We start from the raw sequence: 20,281 nt of genomic DNA, 5'->3' as shown, positions 1-20,281 counted from the left end.
AATCTTGATTTAAAGTGGATTTTATATATTTTCTTTCAAGTGACGAGATTCAGTGCTTTTTGAGAAAGACTACAACCTAGATAAAAATGACATAATTCCTTTGAAGCTTCTTACAAAATAAAGAACTTAGTGCGGGGTAGTAAAGCTGGCCTTACCTTTCATGATATATATGAATGGGCATCCCTGATAGATACCTAATCACCTGACACGGATATAATCACCATGACCTCTTTGCTGCTGTTCAGCCTCTGCTACGTCAGTTGCAGCGGGATCGATTTTCCATCTCTCGAAGCGAACGATAAGCTAGCTAGCCGCACCAGCAAGAGGCTATAATGGATCGGTTCCGGTGTCCAACAGACTCTTTGCCGGCCTATTTCTACCGCGTGCAATGAGGACTGCCAGACTCGTCTTTTGGCGGATGGTCTAGAGGCTAGGGACACGATGACCTTCTATACCGTGCGCGAACTTGAACCCTTCCGTCAATCACTCGAAAGACAGTTCGTATGGGGTAACCGTGATCCTCAGCCGTATATTTCTGTCTTCTCTGACAAGGACCATGCGGAAAGATGGGCGCTCAAAGAGCCGTGGAATAACAGCAGACATTTTAGATGCAACTGGGACGTCATTACAATTGACACGACAAAGTTGGGGGACGTCTATACTTTCAAGTTGGGCAAGCTCAAGCATGAGCTGGGTCTGTTCCTGCCAGAGCAAGCAGTTCAGCACGTATCTGGGGCCTACTTATGTCTTCATCGAATCCCATTCTCTGCAATTAAGGAATGAGGTCTCCTCAGCAAGTCAAAGAGGGTATGTGATCCAGAAATAATTGAATAAATTCTCCGTCAGATAGCCTGATTCGGCATATTAGGGCGCTCCTTTCGCCAGTACGATTGTTATTACCATCCCCTTGATGATTATAGCGGCGATGACTATGACGCGGTGGAGAATAATTTAAATGACGACCTGATGAAAATGATAGAGGGAGAGTGGTGATAAACTGAGTCTGTGATACTGCCAACTCGCGCTGGGCCACAAGGCAATTCATGAAGAGCCGACTGCCCCGTCGGTTCATAAGAGTCTTAGCCACCATTTCTTGCAACGAAGCTGGGCATTTTCAGGGAAAGTAAATTGTTTCTTACGTACCAACTCTCAGATGCAGCCTCCTAGTCTGACTGTTCTGTTCTGGGTTAGGGTTAATGAGACTGGCTGCCTGAGGCTTGGATTCTATGAGTGGCCATCCTTGCAGGCGCGACAGTTATTCCCTTTTTCTTTCTTTCTTTCTTTCTTTTCTTATCTAAAAAAAGTTAGCATAGCGTGGGCAACAATAATAGTACAAGTAACCAAAGACTGTTATAATTTTATTACTATTATCTACCTAAGTCATGATGACTGATATTCGACGGAAATTTTTTTTTTAAAAAAAAAAAGAATGCAAGTAGAGTACACTACGGCGATACTTAAACTTATTTACCTACCTACATTGAAGAATTACACACTTCGACCAATACCTACGTACCCAGTACTCTAGAGCCTCTATAGATAGTAGTCTGATTACTGATCCATTAATAACGTCAGATTACGTTAGAATCTATAATGTATGACTGATGAGTGTGTATTTTTGGCGGGTGAACTAAAAATAAGAGTCCGTCTGTGAGTCCGTCCATAGCCTACGGTAGGAGAGTAACCGCTTTAGGTATGTACAGTACTTATCAAGGTTGTCGTTTACCTGGGTTTCTTTCTCTGCGGTCTTTAGGATCCTTGCGTTTTCGATTTAATATTAATTTTTCTTCTTATCACTCGAGAGCAAACGGGACCGGTTACTGCGAGGAAGGTTCAAAGAGACAGCGAAAGAGAGGCTGCCGAATTGCACGCAACTTCCACTAATTTCTGGCTTGGAAGTCGATAGCCCCTCTCTTTCTTTCCCATCAACTTCATTTGGATGGTGTCCGGAGTTGGTCCAATTCAAAAGAATAAAATTAGATCTATCCCGGGCGAGTCTATCCATGAATAACGTAACGTAGTCAGGTATATGGAAAAAGGAAGAAGAAAGGAGAAGAAAAAGCCGGAATTTCCGCGGCCAAGTGCCGTCGGTGATGCAGGGTATCTTCGATAGGATGAACGGCTTCGACCGTGACCGTAGAAAAACTTTTTTTTCTTGATATGAGAACCTAGGCTGGCATTCATGATTCGAATTCCATCTCCAGCCTAGGCTACGCATAACCCACATAGACAAATCAAGGGCCAGGTCCAAGGTTTCGAAAAACCGGAGCTCCAGAAGTCGTCTGTCTGTCTATCTGTCTGTCTAATCTTTCCTGGCTCATACGCATCCGTATTCGAGACCCAATCCATCGTTTTCCTGACTGCCTGCCACGACCACACAAAACCCATTTCATTTCAAACCGAAACGCCAAATGGAGACCGAGATTGACTCGCCCTGGTGCAATTTTTTTTTAGCTAACACAGTGTCATGAGAAATTAATCCGTAAGACCACGAATGATAAAAGGTCCCAAAGAATAGAAGTCTAGGAAGGTGTGTTTTTTTTTTCCCGGCCCGAAAGAACTCGGAAGAAGACCCATGAAAATTCTCTCGCGGGAATTGATGATGATGGTGATGATGATCGTCAAGCAAAACGCGGTCCAGAAGGGGAAACCGAAAAGAATCGAAAAATGCCGCCCACAAGAATCCTTTGCGCCCGCTAATGACAAGACCCGGAGAAAGAGAAAAAAAAAAGAAGAGAAGAAAATTCAAGTCATTAGGTAGCCCGAAGTAGTAGCAAAGAAAATCAGTCGAATAGAGAAACAAGCTACTGCCCCGGCGATGGGTTCTGTCCAGGGTGTCCCATTGGTTGCCCAGGATAATTGCTGGGAACCTGTTCAGGAGGAAACATAGGATACCCTGCTGGTTCCATGCCCGGTCCAGCAGAGGCAGGACTCATCGTGGTCCACGACTGGTACGCCATTGCGGCGGCGGGCTGGCCTGCGAAAGTGACGGGCATCTGAGCACCCTGGAGATTTGGCATGGCGGGGCCAGGACTCTGGATGGGGGAAGGAGTCGCGAGTTGGCCCATATTTTGGCCTGGACCGGTCATCTGCCGCTTCAGTTCTGGTTGCATTTGCTGCGCGTACTGGGTGGGATATTGCGACGCCATGTCCGTCGGCGCGGAGATACTCATCTGTCGCGAAGGCTGCATCGGCCACAGCGAGCCATCGGGTTGAATGGCATACGGACTGCCGGGATTCATCATCGGCGGATGTCCTGCCACTCCAGGGACGCCAGGGACGCCAGGGACGCCAGGGACGCCGGGGATGGGCGACGTCGAGGGCATGGGGGCAACGGGCGTGCCTGGCTGCGTCCACATCACGGGCGAGGGGTTTCCCATTCGAGGCTTCATTATCTGCGCGTCGAACATTCCCGATCCATCCCACGACACTGGCGGATCAAGCGGCTGGGTCGCCACGAATTCAGGGTGGACGGCAGGATCTGAATGGGTAAGGATCTCAAATCAGCGCACCTCGTTCCTTTTCTTCACTTCACCCTCGTCTGGAAGGGACCAACCTGGACTAAACGTTGACATCGGCCCTCCCGTGAAGGCAGCAGGATTGAACGCAGACATGTCAGATGCCGACGTCAGAGGCATCGGCTGATACGGATACAAGGTCTCGCCTGGATCAACCGCCCCTCCGGCACCCAAGGCGGGGGGTGATGATGATGCCGTCGACGGATCGGTCGAAGGGGTCTCCAACTTCGACCCCGGCCGTGATCTCTTTTCCACCGGAGGTTGCTGGTCAACGGGGAAGAAATGGCATTCCTTTCTCAGGCGAATGCAGTTCTCACACCGGCCTTGTGCGTCGTCTGCGGCGACGAGACATCGTATCTTTCTTCTGCGGCAGTGTACTGTGGGATCCCAAACATATGAGCACCAAGTCGAGCATCAGACAAACCCGAGACGCGTTCGCGCATCTACGGCACAACCAGAAGCAATGCGATCTTCAACGCCAGCAATCAGAGAGAAATAGCAACTAACCACATGCGACGGAAGTACGGTGATATCCCAGTTTATTGCGTTTCTTATCCGTGCTCGATGCGCCTGAACTCTCCATGACCACGCCTGTTGGATTTGGTATCGGGCTCGCTGTCTCGACGACGACTGCAGGCATAGCTCCAACGAGCGGGTATCTGCAACGAGAGTAGTAAACAGGAAAGGCACATCAATGAGTCCTGTTTAGGATGCGCGTTGTCTGTTTTTCTTGACACCGGCGGATTGGTGAAGATGCGGTCACGCAGAGCGACTCGGGATCATTCACCGCGACGAGAGGAGACAGCAACGAAAAGATAACAAATCCAATGCCATCACATTCAAGCCCTGATTGACTAGAAAAAAACTCCACACTAAGACCGCCACACGAGTGACAGTCGTATTGCCCCGATGGCAACACTTGACAACAACCCCACGGGTCGCACCGAGAGTTAAGCGACCTCTGATCCTTGGTTCTAAGTAACAAAGGATCAGAATGAACAACAACGATGGAGGGGAAGAGGATAAAAAAAAAAGAGAGGAAAGACAACTAAGAAATTAAAGAGTCGTCCAGAAGCGGGGTGAGAATTTTTTTCGGGCTGACGAAGGTCGAGTAATAATAATAAGAACAGCCCAGTCGAGAGAGTCATCAAGTGAGCCAAGCTAATCGTGGGGTGAAACACCTAGGCTTTTCCTCCTCTGTGTGCGCCAGATGGAATTACTTCAGCGATTTCTCTCTCCTTACTGCTACGGAAGAATAATACTGGTCTTGGAATGCTCTGTTCTCCTTCGAGTCTAGTCGCGAGAGAAGCTTGCATCCATCGTCAAGATGGGCCCGTCACAAATCGACTTTGTCGATAGACTTCAGGGGCCGGGGAACCAATCACGATGATGGCGTTCATTACGGTTCTGTGGGACCCAACTTGATAGAGTAAGTGATGATGAAGATGCGGATTATCTCAGGAGAGGGGGGAGAAAAACCGGTCGGTGTGCACTGTATGGGCGACTTCTGGGCCCTAGCTCGTGGCCGTCGACGAGATTGCTTTTGCACAGAGAGAGAGAGACGAGCCACCCACGTATGGTGCCCTGCCTTCGGGCACTGCGACTGGATATTTGTGATTTTTTTGGAGAGTGGCATCGGATCGCGGCGAATTAGCTCAGCGGGACCGTCAGTTGCTGATGATGGTGGGGATCGTTCTCCATTTCTTTCTCTATGGACTCCCCCATGCGGTTTAGGGCGGCGATGAGACCTGTCAATCCCTACTGCATCCATATCATTCTTTCCTGACGTGATTTGTTCGATGATGGCTAAGTACCCAAGGTTCCAAAGCCCAGCTACGGGGCGCCTTTTCAAAAGGCTCTCTGCGTGACTGCGTCGTACTCCGTACTGTACCTACAGTACTCGCTCCTACGAAAGCGTCTCCAGATTCCCAGAATAGTTACTTCTGAATAGACCCTGGTTATGATGGGTCCTAAACAGCTCAAGCACTTTTCAGCGCTTCGATAACCCCGATCTGGGTATGGGCTGGGCGAACAGACCATCTTTAGTTGTGTCTGTGCTGAGATGCCATCGTGCATGGTGGTGTGAGATGTTGTCTCAAAGCTTCAACCTCTACAGAGCAGTTAGGTCTGTACATTCTTGCAGATAAGGTGGGTGCAAGGGGTGGTGTGTTGCACATCAACGTGAGGCACGAGGTTCCACGTTCCTTGCGCGTGTTGTTCACATGGCTTTGAATGCTTACCCAGGGAAGGCCTCGACGGCAACACCGAAATTTTCCGGTGTGACAGAGACGCTATTCCAAAGACGAAGAGTTCTTCCGGAAGCTCCATCTTCAGTGGTGCCATCATTTCCTGATTCAACTTTATTGCCTCGTTACCGAATCCGACAGGAGTGCAGAGATTGGCTTTGAACAACAAGCATGACCAGCAGACAAAGAACCGGGGGAAAAGATCGACAAGGAAAAAGACACACCTGCTAAATCGAGGAGCGCTTGCCAGCGATTTGACGGTGGGGTCGCCGAAAGAAGGTTTAATTAAGGATCATATCTCCGCAGTAGCGTCTGGGTGTGCATGCTTCGAAACTGATACCACTGGGATCGCAGCGGGTCGGACGGTCGGTCTGTCTGGTCGTCCGTGCGACTGCAGGGCGAGGCGACAGGGATAATACCAGCAGATCTCACCTCTGAGACGATGGGATGACCGATCAAGGGATTCCAGTATCGTCCTGGAATCCTGCCAGAATGGGAATAGGGTGACCCGGCGAACGTGTCAGCGTCGTGGCTTTGCCTATTCCAAGGTCTTGCTCCGTTGAGGCATGCGATCCATGCTGGAGGCCTGGAACGAAGAGCCCAATCAGCGCGCCGTCCCTCTTCCATAGCCATGGCTCCCGTCACTCCAGGACCGTGGGACTCCACTGGGGACATCATTTCATTTTTGACACTTGTTCGAAGCCCTCTTCTCCCCCACTTCCTCTGACAGGTCTTGCAACGTGATGGCTCAAGCAACGGTCGAGCGAGAGAGCAGCAACACGACGGATGGCACCGGAGAGGCGAGCTCACTCGTAAAGCGGATGTTAAAGTTGGAGGACTGTCAGCATGCCAAGAGGCCGATGGAGCAAGGATCGCAGGACACGGACTCGCATCGCGTCGAGCCGGGGAGATGGTGAAACAGCTCCAGACGGCGCTAACAATCCCACCTGGCGTCGGCGTGTGTCGGGCTGCTTACGTGAGCACCATCGTCGATATCTGGCACATGCCAGATCTCTCTGACAGCCGGTCATGCAACCGCACCGTCCTCCAGTCGTACTCCGTACTACGGAACATGTCCGCCTCCATCCTCCGTACGGTGGTCTCTGCCCTGTACATACGGTTGTACTGTACTTGTACCTGATGTGGTGCATCCTAGGGCCTGTCTTTGACGTCATCCCAGGCATCGCGTCGAGTCTTGTCGCTCGCTTATGTCTGCCACTGGCATCCACCCATTCCCCTAACTGCAAGGGCCCCGCTTGTTCCTGCGCCACTGTGGTATCAGAGTAATTAAATCGAGTCCAGTCGAGCTCCACATCCGAAGAAGAGCGAACCCTGTCGTTGAGCCTCTGGTAGACGTCCGCTCGAAGGATTCCAGAACGCATGCTTAATGTGCATACCATTCGTCCATTGTTCTTATCCGCTGCAGCGAGCAGACCTCAGGCTATTAACAAATTCACGTATGGAGTACTCCGTACAGAATCCTACACAGCGCTGGATGCAAGCTAATTAACGCGTTACTGCTAATGCTTGCTCCATCTGCCCAATCGCACGCCGGCCTCCAATGCTTGTATACAGCTTCCTTTTCGAGCAACGGCTGACTACTGAATCGATATGAGTGAAACGTTGAAACATGAGCTAGAGTGCTCGACTGCTCGTACGGTGTACGCCGTACATATAGCAAGACGATTACTATTCCTTATAGCTAGCCACAAGCCATGGGGAAATTCACGTCATCATTTCCTTTTAAAGACTCGCACAGTACGGAGTACGGAGTACTCCGTACACTGATGGGTTCGGATATTTAGGTTGGCATGAACCCATGTTGATTACTGCGCCAATCAAAGCCAATGCGTTTTGAGACGCAATCAGTCGATTCCCCAGGTTGCAAGAATTTTTTTTCTCTTTTTTCGTTTCTATCTTCCTTTCCGGGCCTCCCGCCAGACGCCAGGTGTGGCTATCTGTTGGCATTAGCCTAAATACCTGACCTCTCGAGACGTAACCTTGCAATATGTTTAGAGTTGACACTGTCCTAGGGCCATGAGACTTGCCAGTGATGGTGCTTTCTCGAATGTTTTCACGTTGTCATTAGGGTACGGAGTACACTCTTAAGTACGCATGCAACATGCAGGTTGGTCCACCATGGTTTACGATGAGATGAGATATTTGCATACTCATCGACTTCATTTCTCTTCTCTTTGTTCTTGTTTTTTTTTATTTTCATTATTATTTATCCGGGCCCTCCCCAATCCCCACCGTTCATTACATTCATGAACGATGGTTTAAGTTTAAACTGTTGGTGCATTCTTTTTGTGCACTGGAAATAATTTCACAGGGGGTGGCTTGGCTAGTAGGGTACGACAGCCTTATGTAGACCCACATACTCTCTCGAGTACGAAGTACTCCGTACATAGTCTTTGACTCTTGAGTTCTTGAGTTCCTTCCTTGACGGTCAATGGGTAGGTACCTGGTTAATGGAACTGTTGTTTATATTTCTAGGTAAATATGATAGATAGAGAGATGTGAATTCAGTTCGATTCAATTCAACTCGACGTAATCTAATGGAATGGCATGCTGTCGTCATGATCAGGGGGCTAGCTAGGTATGTAGCTCTATACTCTGCTACACACATGCACTCACTCTCCCACTCGTGCACTCACACACTGACTTCCGTGTTACATTATACTGTAGTAGGTACAGTATAGTATAGTAGACAACTGCCCGATTTATTGTAAGTACGATGGGCTAGTTATATTGCTACTTTATCATCTAATTGATTCAGTTATAATTATATACATCAGGTATATATAAACGATATTATAGTAATACTGTTGTTTACAAAAATTCTATTTTATTGCCCTCGTTCCTGTTTTGGCAACCTGCTGCTTTACTCCGCTACATACATACTACTACCAAAACCCTCCTATATAGGAGCTCTTTCCCTCTCTCTCTCTCTCTCTCTCTCTCTCTCTCTCTCTGCTCCCGACTACTGCCTCAGCCTTGTGCCTGTTCCAACTGCACCCTCATTCATCCCCATCCTCCACCAGTGTCGACGCAATGCTGGGTCTTTACTACAATGTTGATATTGTCTTCTCGTCAACTTTGGACAAGATGTCCCTAATTGGATCCAATAGATGCTCAAATACGTTGACCCTGGAAGATTCAATTTCATACCATGGAGTTCATCTTTGCTCTCCAACCTATAGTATAGGGGAAAGGAGGGATGGCCATGGGGGCATTATAGATACTACACAGCATGATGGTGATGGTTGTTTAGCTATCTATTTGATCTTGCTTTTACTACAACGCAGTAGTTGCTTTGTTCTCTGGCTTGTATGTACTGTACATATATACTTACTATTGATAGTGCTTATCTACTTTAGATACTATCTTTTCTCTTTTCTGTGCTCTATCTTTATGTTCATCTTGGTAGTGTTGTAGGATTGCTCTACATACTTTTACTTATTTCATACTACTGTATATCCTATTTACCTCGAAATTAAAGCAGACGAACATTTTCAAAAGACTACGGACTGAGAGAGACCTTCATTCGCAACTTGCAAGAATGGTAGTTAGATTTATGTGATTATTTGCTATTGTTGGCGGTCCGTCTGTCGATCATATTCGGTACTTACATCAAGCAGCCTCCAATCAAGAATCAAGACCAAAAAAGATAGTGAAAATGAGAAAGAAAGTAAAGTTTAAATTTCACTTTCTCTCTCTTTCTCTTTCTTTCTTTCTCCTCAAACTCAGGATCTCTAGAGACCGGTGATCGGATGGATTCCATCAATCATATACTACACCCAATCAATCTGCCAATCTGTACACAAAGCCCCGTGTCTCCAGAAAGACAGACCTCCATTCGATGAGGTCATTATCTGAGCACCTAGATATCCAGAGGAGTCTATCCTGATTGATTGACGGACAGAGAAGTAATTAATGGTTAGAGAAATAGTATTAAAAAAAAATGTCCTCTATAAAATATATATATTGTAATGAAATCTAGAAAACACAGAAAAAGGAAAGCGGTCCATCTGGTAAATGCTCTTGTTTTTTACAATATTCCCTTGCATCTTACTTAATAAGAACTTAATAATAGAAATCACTTGAATGATGAGTTGAATAGAAGGAAGGAAAGAAGGAAAACGAACAAGCAAAAGGCTGAGTGACTATTATCTTGTGATTATCAATAAACCCAGCATTGAAACAGTCTTTTTTTGGGCTATACATCTAAGACTGTACATATGAAAAGCTGATTTGATTCTCAACCAGGCGGATTAATCAATTGAACCTGACTGACTACCTACGTGCCTACGTAGTCATTATGTATGTATATGGGCCAAATCCAATCCAACCCCATCCTAAGTCCATCATTTATTTATTCGTTCATTCCTACCTACAGGTTCGGTCAGTTGACTTAGTTTTTTTATTTTTTTTTCCAATTCAACACTGCCAGCACACAGCAATAGAATTATTTTATTAGAGTACCTCTCTCTATTCTACAATATTACTACCAAAGAAGTCTGCAGACTTCTCCCTCCCAAGAAATAGCCATGGCCTCAATAAATGTATTTAGAGAGAGTGAGTGAGTGGAGCAATTAAGGACGACAAACTAAAGCTGCTGTGGTGAATCTGCAATAAATAGTTCACTGCATTTTGAACCTATCGACAAAGTAAGGCATATATCAATATCAGGCCGTTTATAGAATAATGGCAAGGGTTAGGGTTGGTAAGNTCTCGTCTCTCTCTCTCTCTCTCTCTCTCTCTCTCTCTCTCTCTCTCTCTCTCTCTTTCTTCTTGAAAATTAATAAATTATGCATTCTACCTCCCTATTGCCCTTATGATACAGACGGTAGATTATATTAAACGAATGTGATCTAGACAAAGAATAATAATAATGATGATTTTCTACTACCTAATTCGCTTTGTATTACTATATAGATTTATTTAGGACAGCTGACCAACGAGCTTACACTTAATACTGTATTACCTGGCTGGATCATGTGGTAACTTGCACGCCGAAATGCATATCGTTCTCCTCTTCAAAAGGCTCTCCGGACTTCCGACCACAATTTGGGGGCTACTTGGCGGACCATTACCGAGTGCAGATTAATATCGAAAGGCTGGAAACAAGACGGCTGGTCTCCAGACGGCTCCAAGAGGATCTCCAGGTGACGAAACCGATCATCGAGATCCAAGTGGCTTCTGTTCTCATGCACGCGTGGGCCGAGATCGACCATGATCTTGTGTATAAGACGCTGACCAGCGGACCTGCTTCTCAGGAGGAACTTCACCTCCTGGATGTTGTGAATGGCCTTGTCCTCTCTGGCGAGAAGATTCTGTAGCAGTTGCAAATGGCCATGAACAAACGGGTGTCGTACCAGAAGGAGCCTTTCGAGGACGACCATAAACTGCGAGAGTTTCTGTCCCAGCAGATCAAATTGGCTAAGGGTCGCATCGATCATTTGGATATCCTCCCTCCTGGTCCTGAGGACTATCGGCCTCGACTCGCCATGGAAGCTAGGTCAGAAGCTGAAGTGGCTGGCGATTCAGCCTCACACCACGGATCCCATTGCTCTCATCATATTGGAGCACATTCTCCTATCGAACAGCGACATTCTCCAGCCCAGACCGGTATCCATCAGTGCTCTCCCAGGCGACGAGAATACAATCGATAGCACGCTCAGGGAGAGCCTCCTCAACCAAGTCAGAACCCTCAGGCGTGCTGTCCAAATTGCGGACCGGATGTGGCTTTCGGAAAAAAATCGATTCTGGTGATCACAGACATGCCACCGGCGTTTAGGCAGGGTTATAAGCTCTACAACTCTGTGCTCTCTGCCGCTGATCACCTCAAGCAGATGGGATCTTAAAGCGACGGAAAGTGGCCTCTTGTGCCGTCCTTGCAGCAAATTGATCCCCTTTGGAGCTGGTTCGAGAATAACGCCGATATCCTCTTCAGGGTGGCACTGCTACTGGCAACACTGAGCGAAGGGGATAGTATCGAAGAAGAGTTAGGCAAGTTACGCCCCTCAAGAGCCGTATCAAGTCGTAAAGAGCACACATCGGAAATTATTTTTTCCAGGCACAATTCCCCTTTCTCTATCAAAGCTGCCGAAGAGCGAGTCATCATCCGAATCTGATTGGAGTGATCAGATATTATTACAAGGGCCTAGGAAAGATATCAACCAGGAATCAGTAATCCGTGGCACTGTAAGAAAGAAAGGAGGAATGAAAGAAGGAAGGAAGGAAGGAAAGAAGGGAATAAAGAAAGAAAATTGATCCACATTCAGCTGCCGCACAACAAGTGTTGTCCTCTTTGGTTGTTGTATAGAATCAATTCATCACAGGGAAAAAAATATCAGTCCAGGAACAGACAGATAGATGTGTCGACTAGGTTTGTTGCAGCTAGGATCCTATATATACGTTCAAGGCGCATATCTCTGACACGCTTCGATACCGGACCTGATATGAAGCTCAGGAATTGAATCGCTGTGTCAAAAGACATGGATGAATGACCACTCACTCACTGACTATTGTCAGAGAGAAATGAAAAAGGTGTGCATCTTGATAGAGAAGACCAATCCAAAAGAGAGTGCTGCAAAGCAATAATAACAAATAATAGATGATATCACGCCATCATCTCCTCTATCGAGTATCCAGATCCATCCACATTCAGTGGTTGCCATGAATAGGCATGTACTGCAGAGTACATACAAAAAGGAACATTATTTGACAATAATAGTATCTACATAAGACGTTTAAAAGAGAAAGAAAGAAAAAGGTCTGTGACACCCTGAACAGATACCCAGGTAGATAAGTAACAGGTACCTCCTAATTGCGCCATTATTTCCTTATCAGTAATAGCGCACTGTCCAACCCACCGCACCGGATCTCCGAGGAGATACGAAGATTAAATTATTTCCTACGTTACTAATATCAGGAACACGCGCGTGATAGCGTGATAATGGCGCCATCTTTGTACTGGTGGCATCATCATGAAGATCATCGTAGCGAAGACAACACATTTAAAAAGGGCATGCTCTGTACATACATACTCTGTATGAAATGTAAGGAGAATTAGTGAAAATGTCAAGCCATATCTTTTTTTTGTCTACATACTCCAATGCGTAGAGAGATGACCACGAACAAAGAGAAAAAGATCGGCAAAAGTAAGTAATACTACACAAGCTAGCTATGGGCAAGATATCATCAAACTGATAACATTATTTATCAGTTTCATAGACACGACACTGACTGTTATTGGTCCTACCTAGTCGATCGAATCCATCGGTAGGAAGATAGAGATAAATGGTCTCGCTCCAGCCAATGTGAGATCTAAGATTTTCCGTCGATCGTTTTATCTCTCCTTATCTACAGACGCAAGACGATGATCATCCGCTGCATGCCCTTATCCCGCGTCGTCTACGTTGATTCTGGTCCTGCTTACCTTACCTACCGAAAGCAGCCGCTTTTATCTATTATCTGTACTCCGTCCACGTACACGAGGCTGCAGAAAGTGGGCTCTGTTATCGATGGGCAATGAAAACCCTTTCTTTGTCTGTTCTCGCCCCAGCGTGTGACCTCACCGCTTCGATATCCATTATCGTTTCGTTGTCATTTGCTGGGAGATGGATTGTTTGCTTATCAGTGTTGCTGATGTGGGATCACGACAGACTTGCTTGTTCCTTGCAGAGGGACCTCTATAAATATTGCGGTATTCCTTGCCAGCGGACGATTTCAAGCCAGCTTTTTTTTTTGCAAGATCTCTGAGACCTTCTATCATTCCTATGGGCAGGTCGGGTATGGAAAGGCATTCTGCTGTTGCCTGTCGCTTGTTGCAAACGTCAGTTCTGTTCAGGTCTTTAAAAATGCCTGCGCACAAGACAAGTTTCTTTATTCAGAAGATGGCACACGACTCTGTTCAGTGACTCGAGAGCTGTTGCCTGAAACAGGTTGGTTGCGCTCTTTCTCCATGACTCCAGGACAGTGGAACATTTCCCCAGATGTGGTTGTGATGGCGATGCCAGCACAGGATTCTTTCACGTGAGGCACAAGTTGCGGTAGGCCAGTCCCACAACTGCTTAGCGGACAATGAACTGGCTAATTACTCAACCACGACCAGAAATGCAGCTCTGACGATGGAACGTCCAAGGCAATATTAATGCATGGTGTCCTCCATCCAAGACATCTGAATACGATCCTCTGGATTTTCATGCAAGCGCAGAATCCGCAGAAAGGGAGATTTGCAAGGATGGATAGGGTGATCCATATCTTGACCAAGCTCGGGAGTGCGCAAATAGGAATGGCCGAAGACATAGTGTGGGGGCCGCCCACCGACCGCACGCACGGAGTCCTCCGTGCAACGAGACAACTCAACGACGCATCGATCCTGCCTCAGCAGCACCAGTTATTTCTGATCTGACTCGCTCTTCTCGCAAGGCTGTTTGCTGGATCGCCAGATCGATGATGTCGGTGTCGAGAACTGAGTTTGGACTTGTCCGTTGGATGGATCGCTGGAAGGATGATTCTTCCTCTGATTCCTCGGGAATATTTCCACGCAGCAGCTGAACCGTGGATCGCGGCCTCCGATGAGTCGCATGAGTCGGTCTGAGGATCATCAGTTATTATTGCCACCAACGACCCGCGGGCCCCGGACCATTCACAGTCCGCGCTTTGACTGGCACACGACACGACCAGGTATTATTAGACCGAATGCAACGCTCGCGGGTTCGATCGTCGGGAAGGGTTGCCCAGGCATTCCGAATCATATCGGCACAGATCTTTGCACTGTGGCCGATGACAGATACTGTGCGGTGCAGGTTATCGGTAACCAGCAAAATCAATGATTACGGAATCCGATGAGCTCAGGTATCTAATCGAGATAAGGCCGATAGCACGCCGCGCGCTGACTGGTGGGATGAAAAATCATCGCTGCCATTATTGGCCTGGCAGCCTCCGGCTGGGAAATTAGCCGGGGAACTCTTAAATTCTTTGCAGCTGAGCTATTCTTACCTTTCCCCGATTCCGCCCACAACGTCATCAAACCCACTGGGTGATTTCTGTGCCTTGGTGAGGTCTGCGGCGTTGCCGATCTATCCTCCACTGTCTCTGATTAATAAATAGCTCCAGGGAGGTAGGAATCAGATGGTTTGGTGTCGGGTGCGCAAGGCAAGCTCGATGCGTTGATCCAGCCCCGCGGTTCCGCCTGGGATGAATTGGGTGGATCCGGCGAGCAGGGAAGGCGCGGTACCGAATACGTAATATTACGTACACTGTACGAAACCTTGTACCGTATTCAGTACGGTATCACAAGGACGAACAGTCGAATTGTGGTCTAGATCTGGGACAGCATCTATTATTATCAACCTTTATATCTGGACTTTAATAATATAATATTTCTGGACTCAATTAATATCTAACAGGACTACTGCGGCCAGAGCGGAGTATGAGATGTCAATACAGTGTCATTGTTTCTGACATGTGATATGCAAGCCACAACCGGGATGAGTGCTGTCTGCAGAATGCAACCGCTGCGCCTACTCTGTTCAGACTGAGATTAATAGCGGTAACCGCGCTGAAGAAGTATACCAGGATGTAGCGGCATCTCCAGAACATAATATATATAGAGAGACAGACCTCTTGGCATCCGTATAGACGTCTTTCCTGTTCGAGGCTTGCATGCATGGTAGTGAACAGCTACACACTACACGGAGGCTTCGAATTGGGAGTACTACAACGATTGCAACGACAGAAGAAATCGATGAGAATTTGCCAGGTGTTCTTTTCTCTTATTTCTTTTTTGTCCCAAAATCCTGATCTCGAAGGCATCCAGAGCATATGGACTCTTCAAGCTGCATATGGTGAAGCTGTGAAGATAGGTACCTACTTACTAGGTAGGTAGTCCCGACCGGAGGAGCCAGCCTGGCCGCCTGAGGCAGAAGCAGGCTGAAAATTGCAAGCAAGCAAGCCAAGAACCATTTGCGGCGTAGATTCCTCTCTTTACCCCTCATTCAATCAGTCAGATATGTTATGTAAATATCGGAAAAATCAGAATCAATGCTCCTACTAATAGATAAGATCTACTGATGTCGAATTTATTCTTATCGTAGTCGATAATGTTCTATTTTACATACATACAGGAATACAGCGCGATACGATACATACAATACATACCGTAATGTATCAACAACACAGTAAGCAGGGACTCGGGTAATATAGGAAGCCGACCGGGGGGGAGAGTGCCCCTCTCATTATTTTAAACTCAAGCCTCAAGCCTCGTGCCCCCCACTAGGAACTACTAAACTAGCAAACTGCAGGGGACAGAGAGTCTCCGAAGACTGTGACAGTCGGATATAAGGCAGAATACAGGTTGTATTCCTGGGGCATTATTGGGCAGGAGTGCATGTGCTGCATCAGATAACATCACATCGATAGCTGCAATCAATCAATCAGTAAATAATATAGATAATAATTGACACTAATGGAAATTAAATCAATTCTCTGTCTGGATCAACAAGCAATCAATCGACATCCGCGCGGCTAGTAGCTTCCAATTCCTTCATCTGACTATTTTGGACCTCTTATTGACTGGTTTACTAATATGGTTCCAATGATTGGCTGGTTGAAGTCCTCCTGTCAGGTTTTAGTATGGATGCTCCGTATAAATATCTACGATGGAGACATGGTTCATGACATACATGTCCTCTGACTGACTTGGAAGCCAGACACGAGACCGCGAAAACAGTCACCGCGTGAGTGGATCACCGGCGTTGCTTGGCCCCCAGGACTGTGGATACGCGTGGTTCGTGTTCTGTTGCTGGTACATGTACAATTTACGTACATACTTCCACTTTTATCAGAATGATGTTATATAAATATATATTTCTTAATATGTCGGTTATTTAACTCATTATCAGCAATCTAGTATATATAGAGAGTAATCAACAGAGTAGGTATACTTCCATACGTCTAGTGTTATTTGAATCTACAGCATCCGCGATGGACGTCATTAGTCATCCTCGATCCACCTAGCTTAATAATCCATCGCTGTCTGTTTGGCCGGGCGTGGCACGAGCCTCCAGGCGCTGCCGAAGCAGGTACACTGAGCCAGTGTACCGAACTAATATGGATACCTAATCAACCGGTATATCCCCATCTGGCGTTTCCTTTAACTTGCAGAGAACTGATCATCTCGCCTGCTCCGTGCTTCGTGCTTCCTGCTTGGTTTTCGGATATACATTTAATTCCCCTCTCTGGCTGACACGAGCATTAGAAAGAACCAATTGCGGGGCATTTGATCCAGTCAGAACCCCTGCTTTGGATCCCTGCCTCTGCGGGCAGGGTGTTCGGCCTTTTCTCCGTCTGACAAACACCAGCCGCACGCGTCCCTTGGCCGTTAGCCCTGGAGCTATATCTGCCTAATGCGATTAAGGTCGCTCCTCTCGGCTATCGCCCACCCGGCTGCCTGCCTATCAAATAGACAGGCCCCTCCTGTTGCAACTTGCCCAGTTGCTTGCTCCCCACTTGGCTACTGGTGGCGTCGCGCCCGGTCAACCACGAGGACGCTATTCTGAATCCAGGACAGACGCCGGAGGTACTGGTCGATCGTGATGGCACTTGACGGATAACTTGCCTCTGGCTGGTACGCGGTAGGCAATTCATCGATGTTGACCATCCAACTTTCCCGACCTCAGCATCGCGCCTCGCGGGAAAAATCCACGCAGTTTACTCCATACACATGACGAAAATCAGGGGCGAATCGGAATTCGCGTCAAGAACCCTGATCCTGACAGATGAAGTGTGGAGTTAACCTAGCTATATCAGGAGATCTACGCTGGCGATCTGATCCCACCCAACAGCAACGCCGCTAAAGTTGAAACACCAGAGGATGCTCTCAATAGCTTCAGCTGTCTACGAAACAGTGCAGGTGCAGTGTCTCGTCCGATTTGTCCGACGGGACGATCCTTGACAGGGGTTTTTTGCCTTGACGCGCGATTGGCGTCGACTAATATAATTATAGCCATACGACAGTCCCCTGTCTTGTGCCTTGAATAACCGATGCTCTGGGTAAATTTGATGTTATTCTACCCTTTGCATCCATTCCAGTCTTCAGCTGCTCACCGCGAATGATTCAAGATTAGCTCTCCCATTGCTACATAGCAATGGCCGACTGTCAGACTATTGCTTCCTCCATACCACCCGCATGCACGGAGCACCTCCGTTGTCCAGTGTCTTATGTTCTGCGCTAGGGCTGCATCCTCAACAGCCACACTCTCCAGTCTCGACGATGGCCGGCCCGCCATCCCTCCATCATGATCCGTGCTTCTCACCAATTCACCCCACAGTCGGGACACACAACATCAGTGGTCTTCGGTTTCTGCGCCCGGTCGAATCATATTACACTTCCAGCCGGTTGTGCATGTCCTCTTCCCAGGTTGACTTTCCCTCGCATGTTCGAGAAGACCATCCTCGTGCATTCATCCGCGTTTCTTTGCTCATGAATCACCTCGAAATGCCATCTCTCAGCTGCGAGATCGAGGAGTTATCCATCATACTCAATACCCCAGGGGAATTGAATCAACGTCGCCTAGCCCTGCTGGGAATATCAAAAAGGATAAAGCGCTTACGGAGTGCACTACTCCGTAGTCTCAAGCTCTTAAGCTGTAGGACATCTTAGTAGTAAGACCCGAGCTAGGTTGGGTGGACCTAGCTTTAGTTGGCCGTCTCCCGACCTGTTTGACCACTGACCAGCAGGCATGTCCCTCCATCAAAGAGAGCACACGCCATTAAGAGCGCCAGGAATCAGGATGCTTGCTAATAGTTGTGCCTCTAGATTTCAGAATCAAGACCTAGCTGCCAGTTCTTAGATAGCGCTGAGACCCCAGGTCGTTGTCGGACTTAGGTGTCGGTACGACTTTAGGCCGCGCTTCGCAGACTTTTAAGTCCGGAGCGCTTAAGCCTTCCACATCTTATTCTAATCCAGATGATTTCGATGTGCTTTGTTCTTCTTACTTTCTGGGCAGACAGATGAACGACCAGTAATATGCTGTAGCTATTGAAGGAAAGGCATGATCTATTCTTACGGTAATGTTATTACTGTAATAACTGTACGGTCCGGAGGTATCTGTTTTCGTATTTCTCCATCGACCCGATGCCTGGTTGGGCTCCGGCCGAACCACGGCACCTTGGCTCTCGCGAGAGGCCGGACTCGAGACCCAGAGCGGGCGCTGTCCGAGCGAGTATCCGCAAAAATAATTATTAGCATTTAAGTTACTTGCTTACGAACTAGTCTTAGTGGACGTCGTCGTCGTCCTTGTTACGAGGAAAAAGACAGACAAAAAGGTGTCTCCGGCCGATTCGTCTGTCAGTTATTCATTCATTCATTCACTTAACAACCTTCACCCTGCGAAAAGGTTCCCCAATCCACGTTGATGGGAAGAAGCCGATATCTGGAGCCCTTCCGATCCTGTAAATTACCACCGTAAGGCTAATACAGGCGGTACATCGGTACGGACATCGAGGCCCGCGGATACTGCTGCCAGTACAGCCCTGCCCGCCTTTCCTCTCCTCCACCACTACCACCACGACCGCTACGACCACTAGCTACAACCACTACAACCACAACCACAACCACTTCCACTTCCACTTCCACCTCCTCCACCACACCGACCACCCAGCTGCTGCCGCTGGCCCTGTCGAGCCCCGACGCTGACCGTCACCTTGCGTTGGTGACCAGACGACGATCTCTCCTCTTCCTCGCCGCCCGTCATCCCATTTCCAATCCCGCCATTCCCCAGACTTATTGCATGGGGTTCGCATCGGTGTCTCTTTGTCTGTGACAGCCATCGCGTCGACTGTTCACCACATTGGCGCTGCCGGAAAAGACGACAAGCTGGATTTCCCATTCCACGACCGCATCGTAAACGGGGGGCTGTTGCGCGAGTCCGTCTTCCCGGACTGGCAGGATGGCGCCCCCCGGAGCCCAGTGGAAAGCCCCGATGAGATGCAGAGGAAGGATCCTCTAGCGACGCAGATATGGAAGCTCTACTCGAGGACCAAGTCCAGGTTGCCCAACCAGGAACGCATGGAGAACCTGACCTGGCGCATGATGGCCATGAGTTTGAAGCGCAAGGAAAGGGAACGAGAGCAGCAGGCTCGGTAGGTTGCATTCTGTCTTGTTATTCAGGGCGTTTATTTTACTTAAATTGTCTTGTCTTGCTGGGACTACTACTCTGCTGTAGCTGCAGCACGCTAGCTGCTGCTGCCCCTGCTATCGCCCCTCCTTATTTCCGGGTCGCAGCATCTCATCTTACTTTCCCTGTTATCTCTTACCTTGCTCGGGACTTTCATGACCATCTGAATGCTGATGAAATCACACCTTTCAACAGTCTCGCTGCGTCCCAAAAGAAGGATAATCCCGCTCCGAGCGGCATTGCCCAACTTCGAAAGGAGTCCGATGAGTCTGCTGTCACAACCACCACCGCGGCAAGCACAACGACACCGGCCACTGCAGGGGATTTC

The 20,281-nt window shown here is 47.9% G+C and overlaps 3 protein-coding genes across 3 annotated transcripts; all 3 read right to left on the bottom strand.

The window, feature by feature from the left end:
* Positions 1-2,804: 2,804 nt before the first annotated feature.
* On the bottom strand, positions 2,805-4,158 carry VTN77DRAFT_5986 (uncharacterized protein; the record flags this gene model as incomplete). Its single annotated transcript, XM_069422213.1, has 3 exons — positions 2,805-3,481; positions 3,557-3,895; positions 4,026-4,158. 3 exons carry the CDS (start codon positions 4,156-4,158, stop codon positions 2,805-2,807), a joined length of 1,149 nt encoding a protein of 382 aa, XP_069276547.1.
* A 2,430-nt stretch (positions 4,159-6,588) lies between these two features.
* VTN77DRAFT_5985 (uncharacterized protein) lies at positions 6,589-7,164 on the bottom strand (the record flags this gene model as incomplete). Its single annotated transcript, XM_069422212.1, has 1 exon — positions 6,589-7,164. One exon carries the CDS (start codon positions 7,162-7,164, stop codon positions 6,589-6,591), a length of 576 nt encoding a protein of 191 aa, XP_069276546.1.
* A 3,639-nt stretch (positions 7,165-10,803) lies between these two features.
* On the bottom strand, positions 10,804-11,226 carry VTN77DRAFT_5984 (uncharacterized protein; the record flags this gene model as incomplete). Its single annotated transcript, XM_069422211.1, has 2 exons — positions 10,804-11,100; positions 11,143-11,226. 2 exons carry the CDS (start codon positions 11,224-11,226, stop codon positions 10,804-10,806), a joined length of 381 nt encoding a protein of 126 aa, XP_069276545.1.
* Positions 11,227-20,281: the final 9,055 nt, after the last annotated feature.

This window comes from Rasamsonia byssochlamydoides, assembly GCF_041956645.1.
Source record: "Rasamsonia byssochlamydoides strain NRRL 3658 unplaced genomic scaffold VTN77scaffold_44, whole genome shotgun sequence".
Taxonomy (NCBI): domain Eukaryota; kingdom Fungi; phylum Ascomycota; class Eurotiomycetes; order Eurotiales; family Trichocomaceae; genus Rasamsonia; species Rasamsonia byssochlamydoides.
The sequence above is the reverse complement of the archived record's forward strand: the minus strand, read 5'-3'. Positions and strand labels throughout refer to the sequence as shown.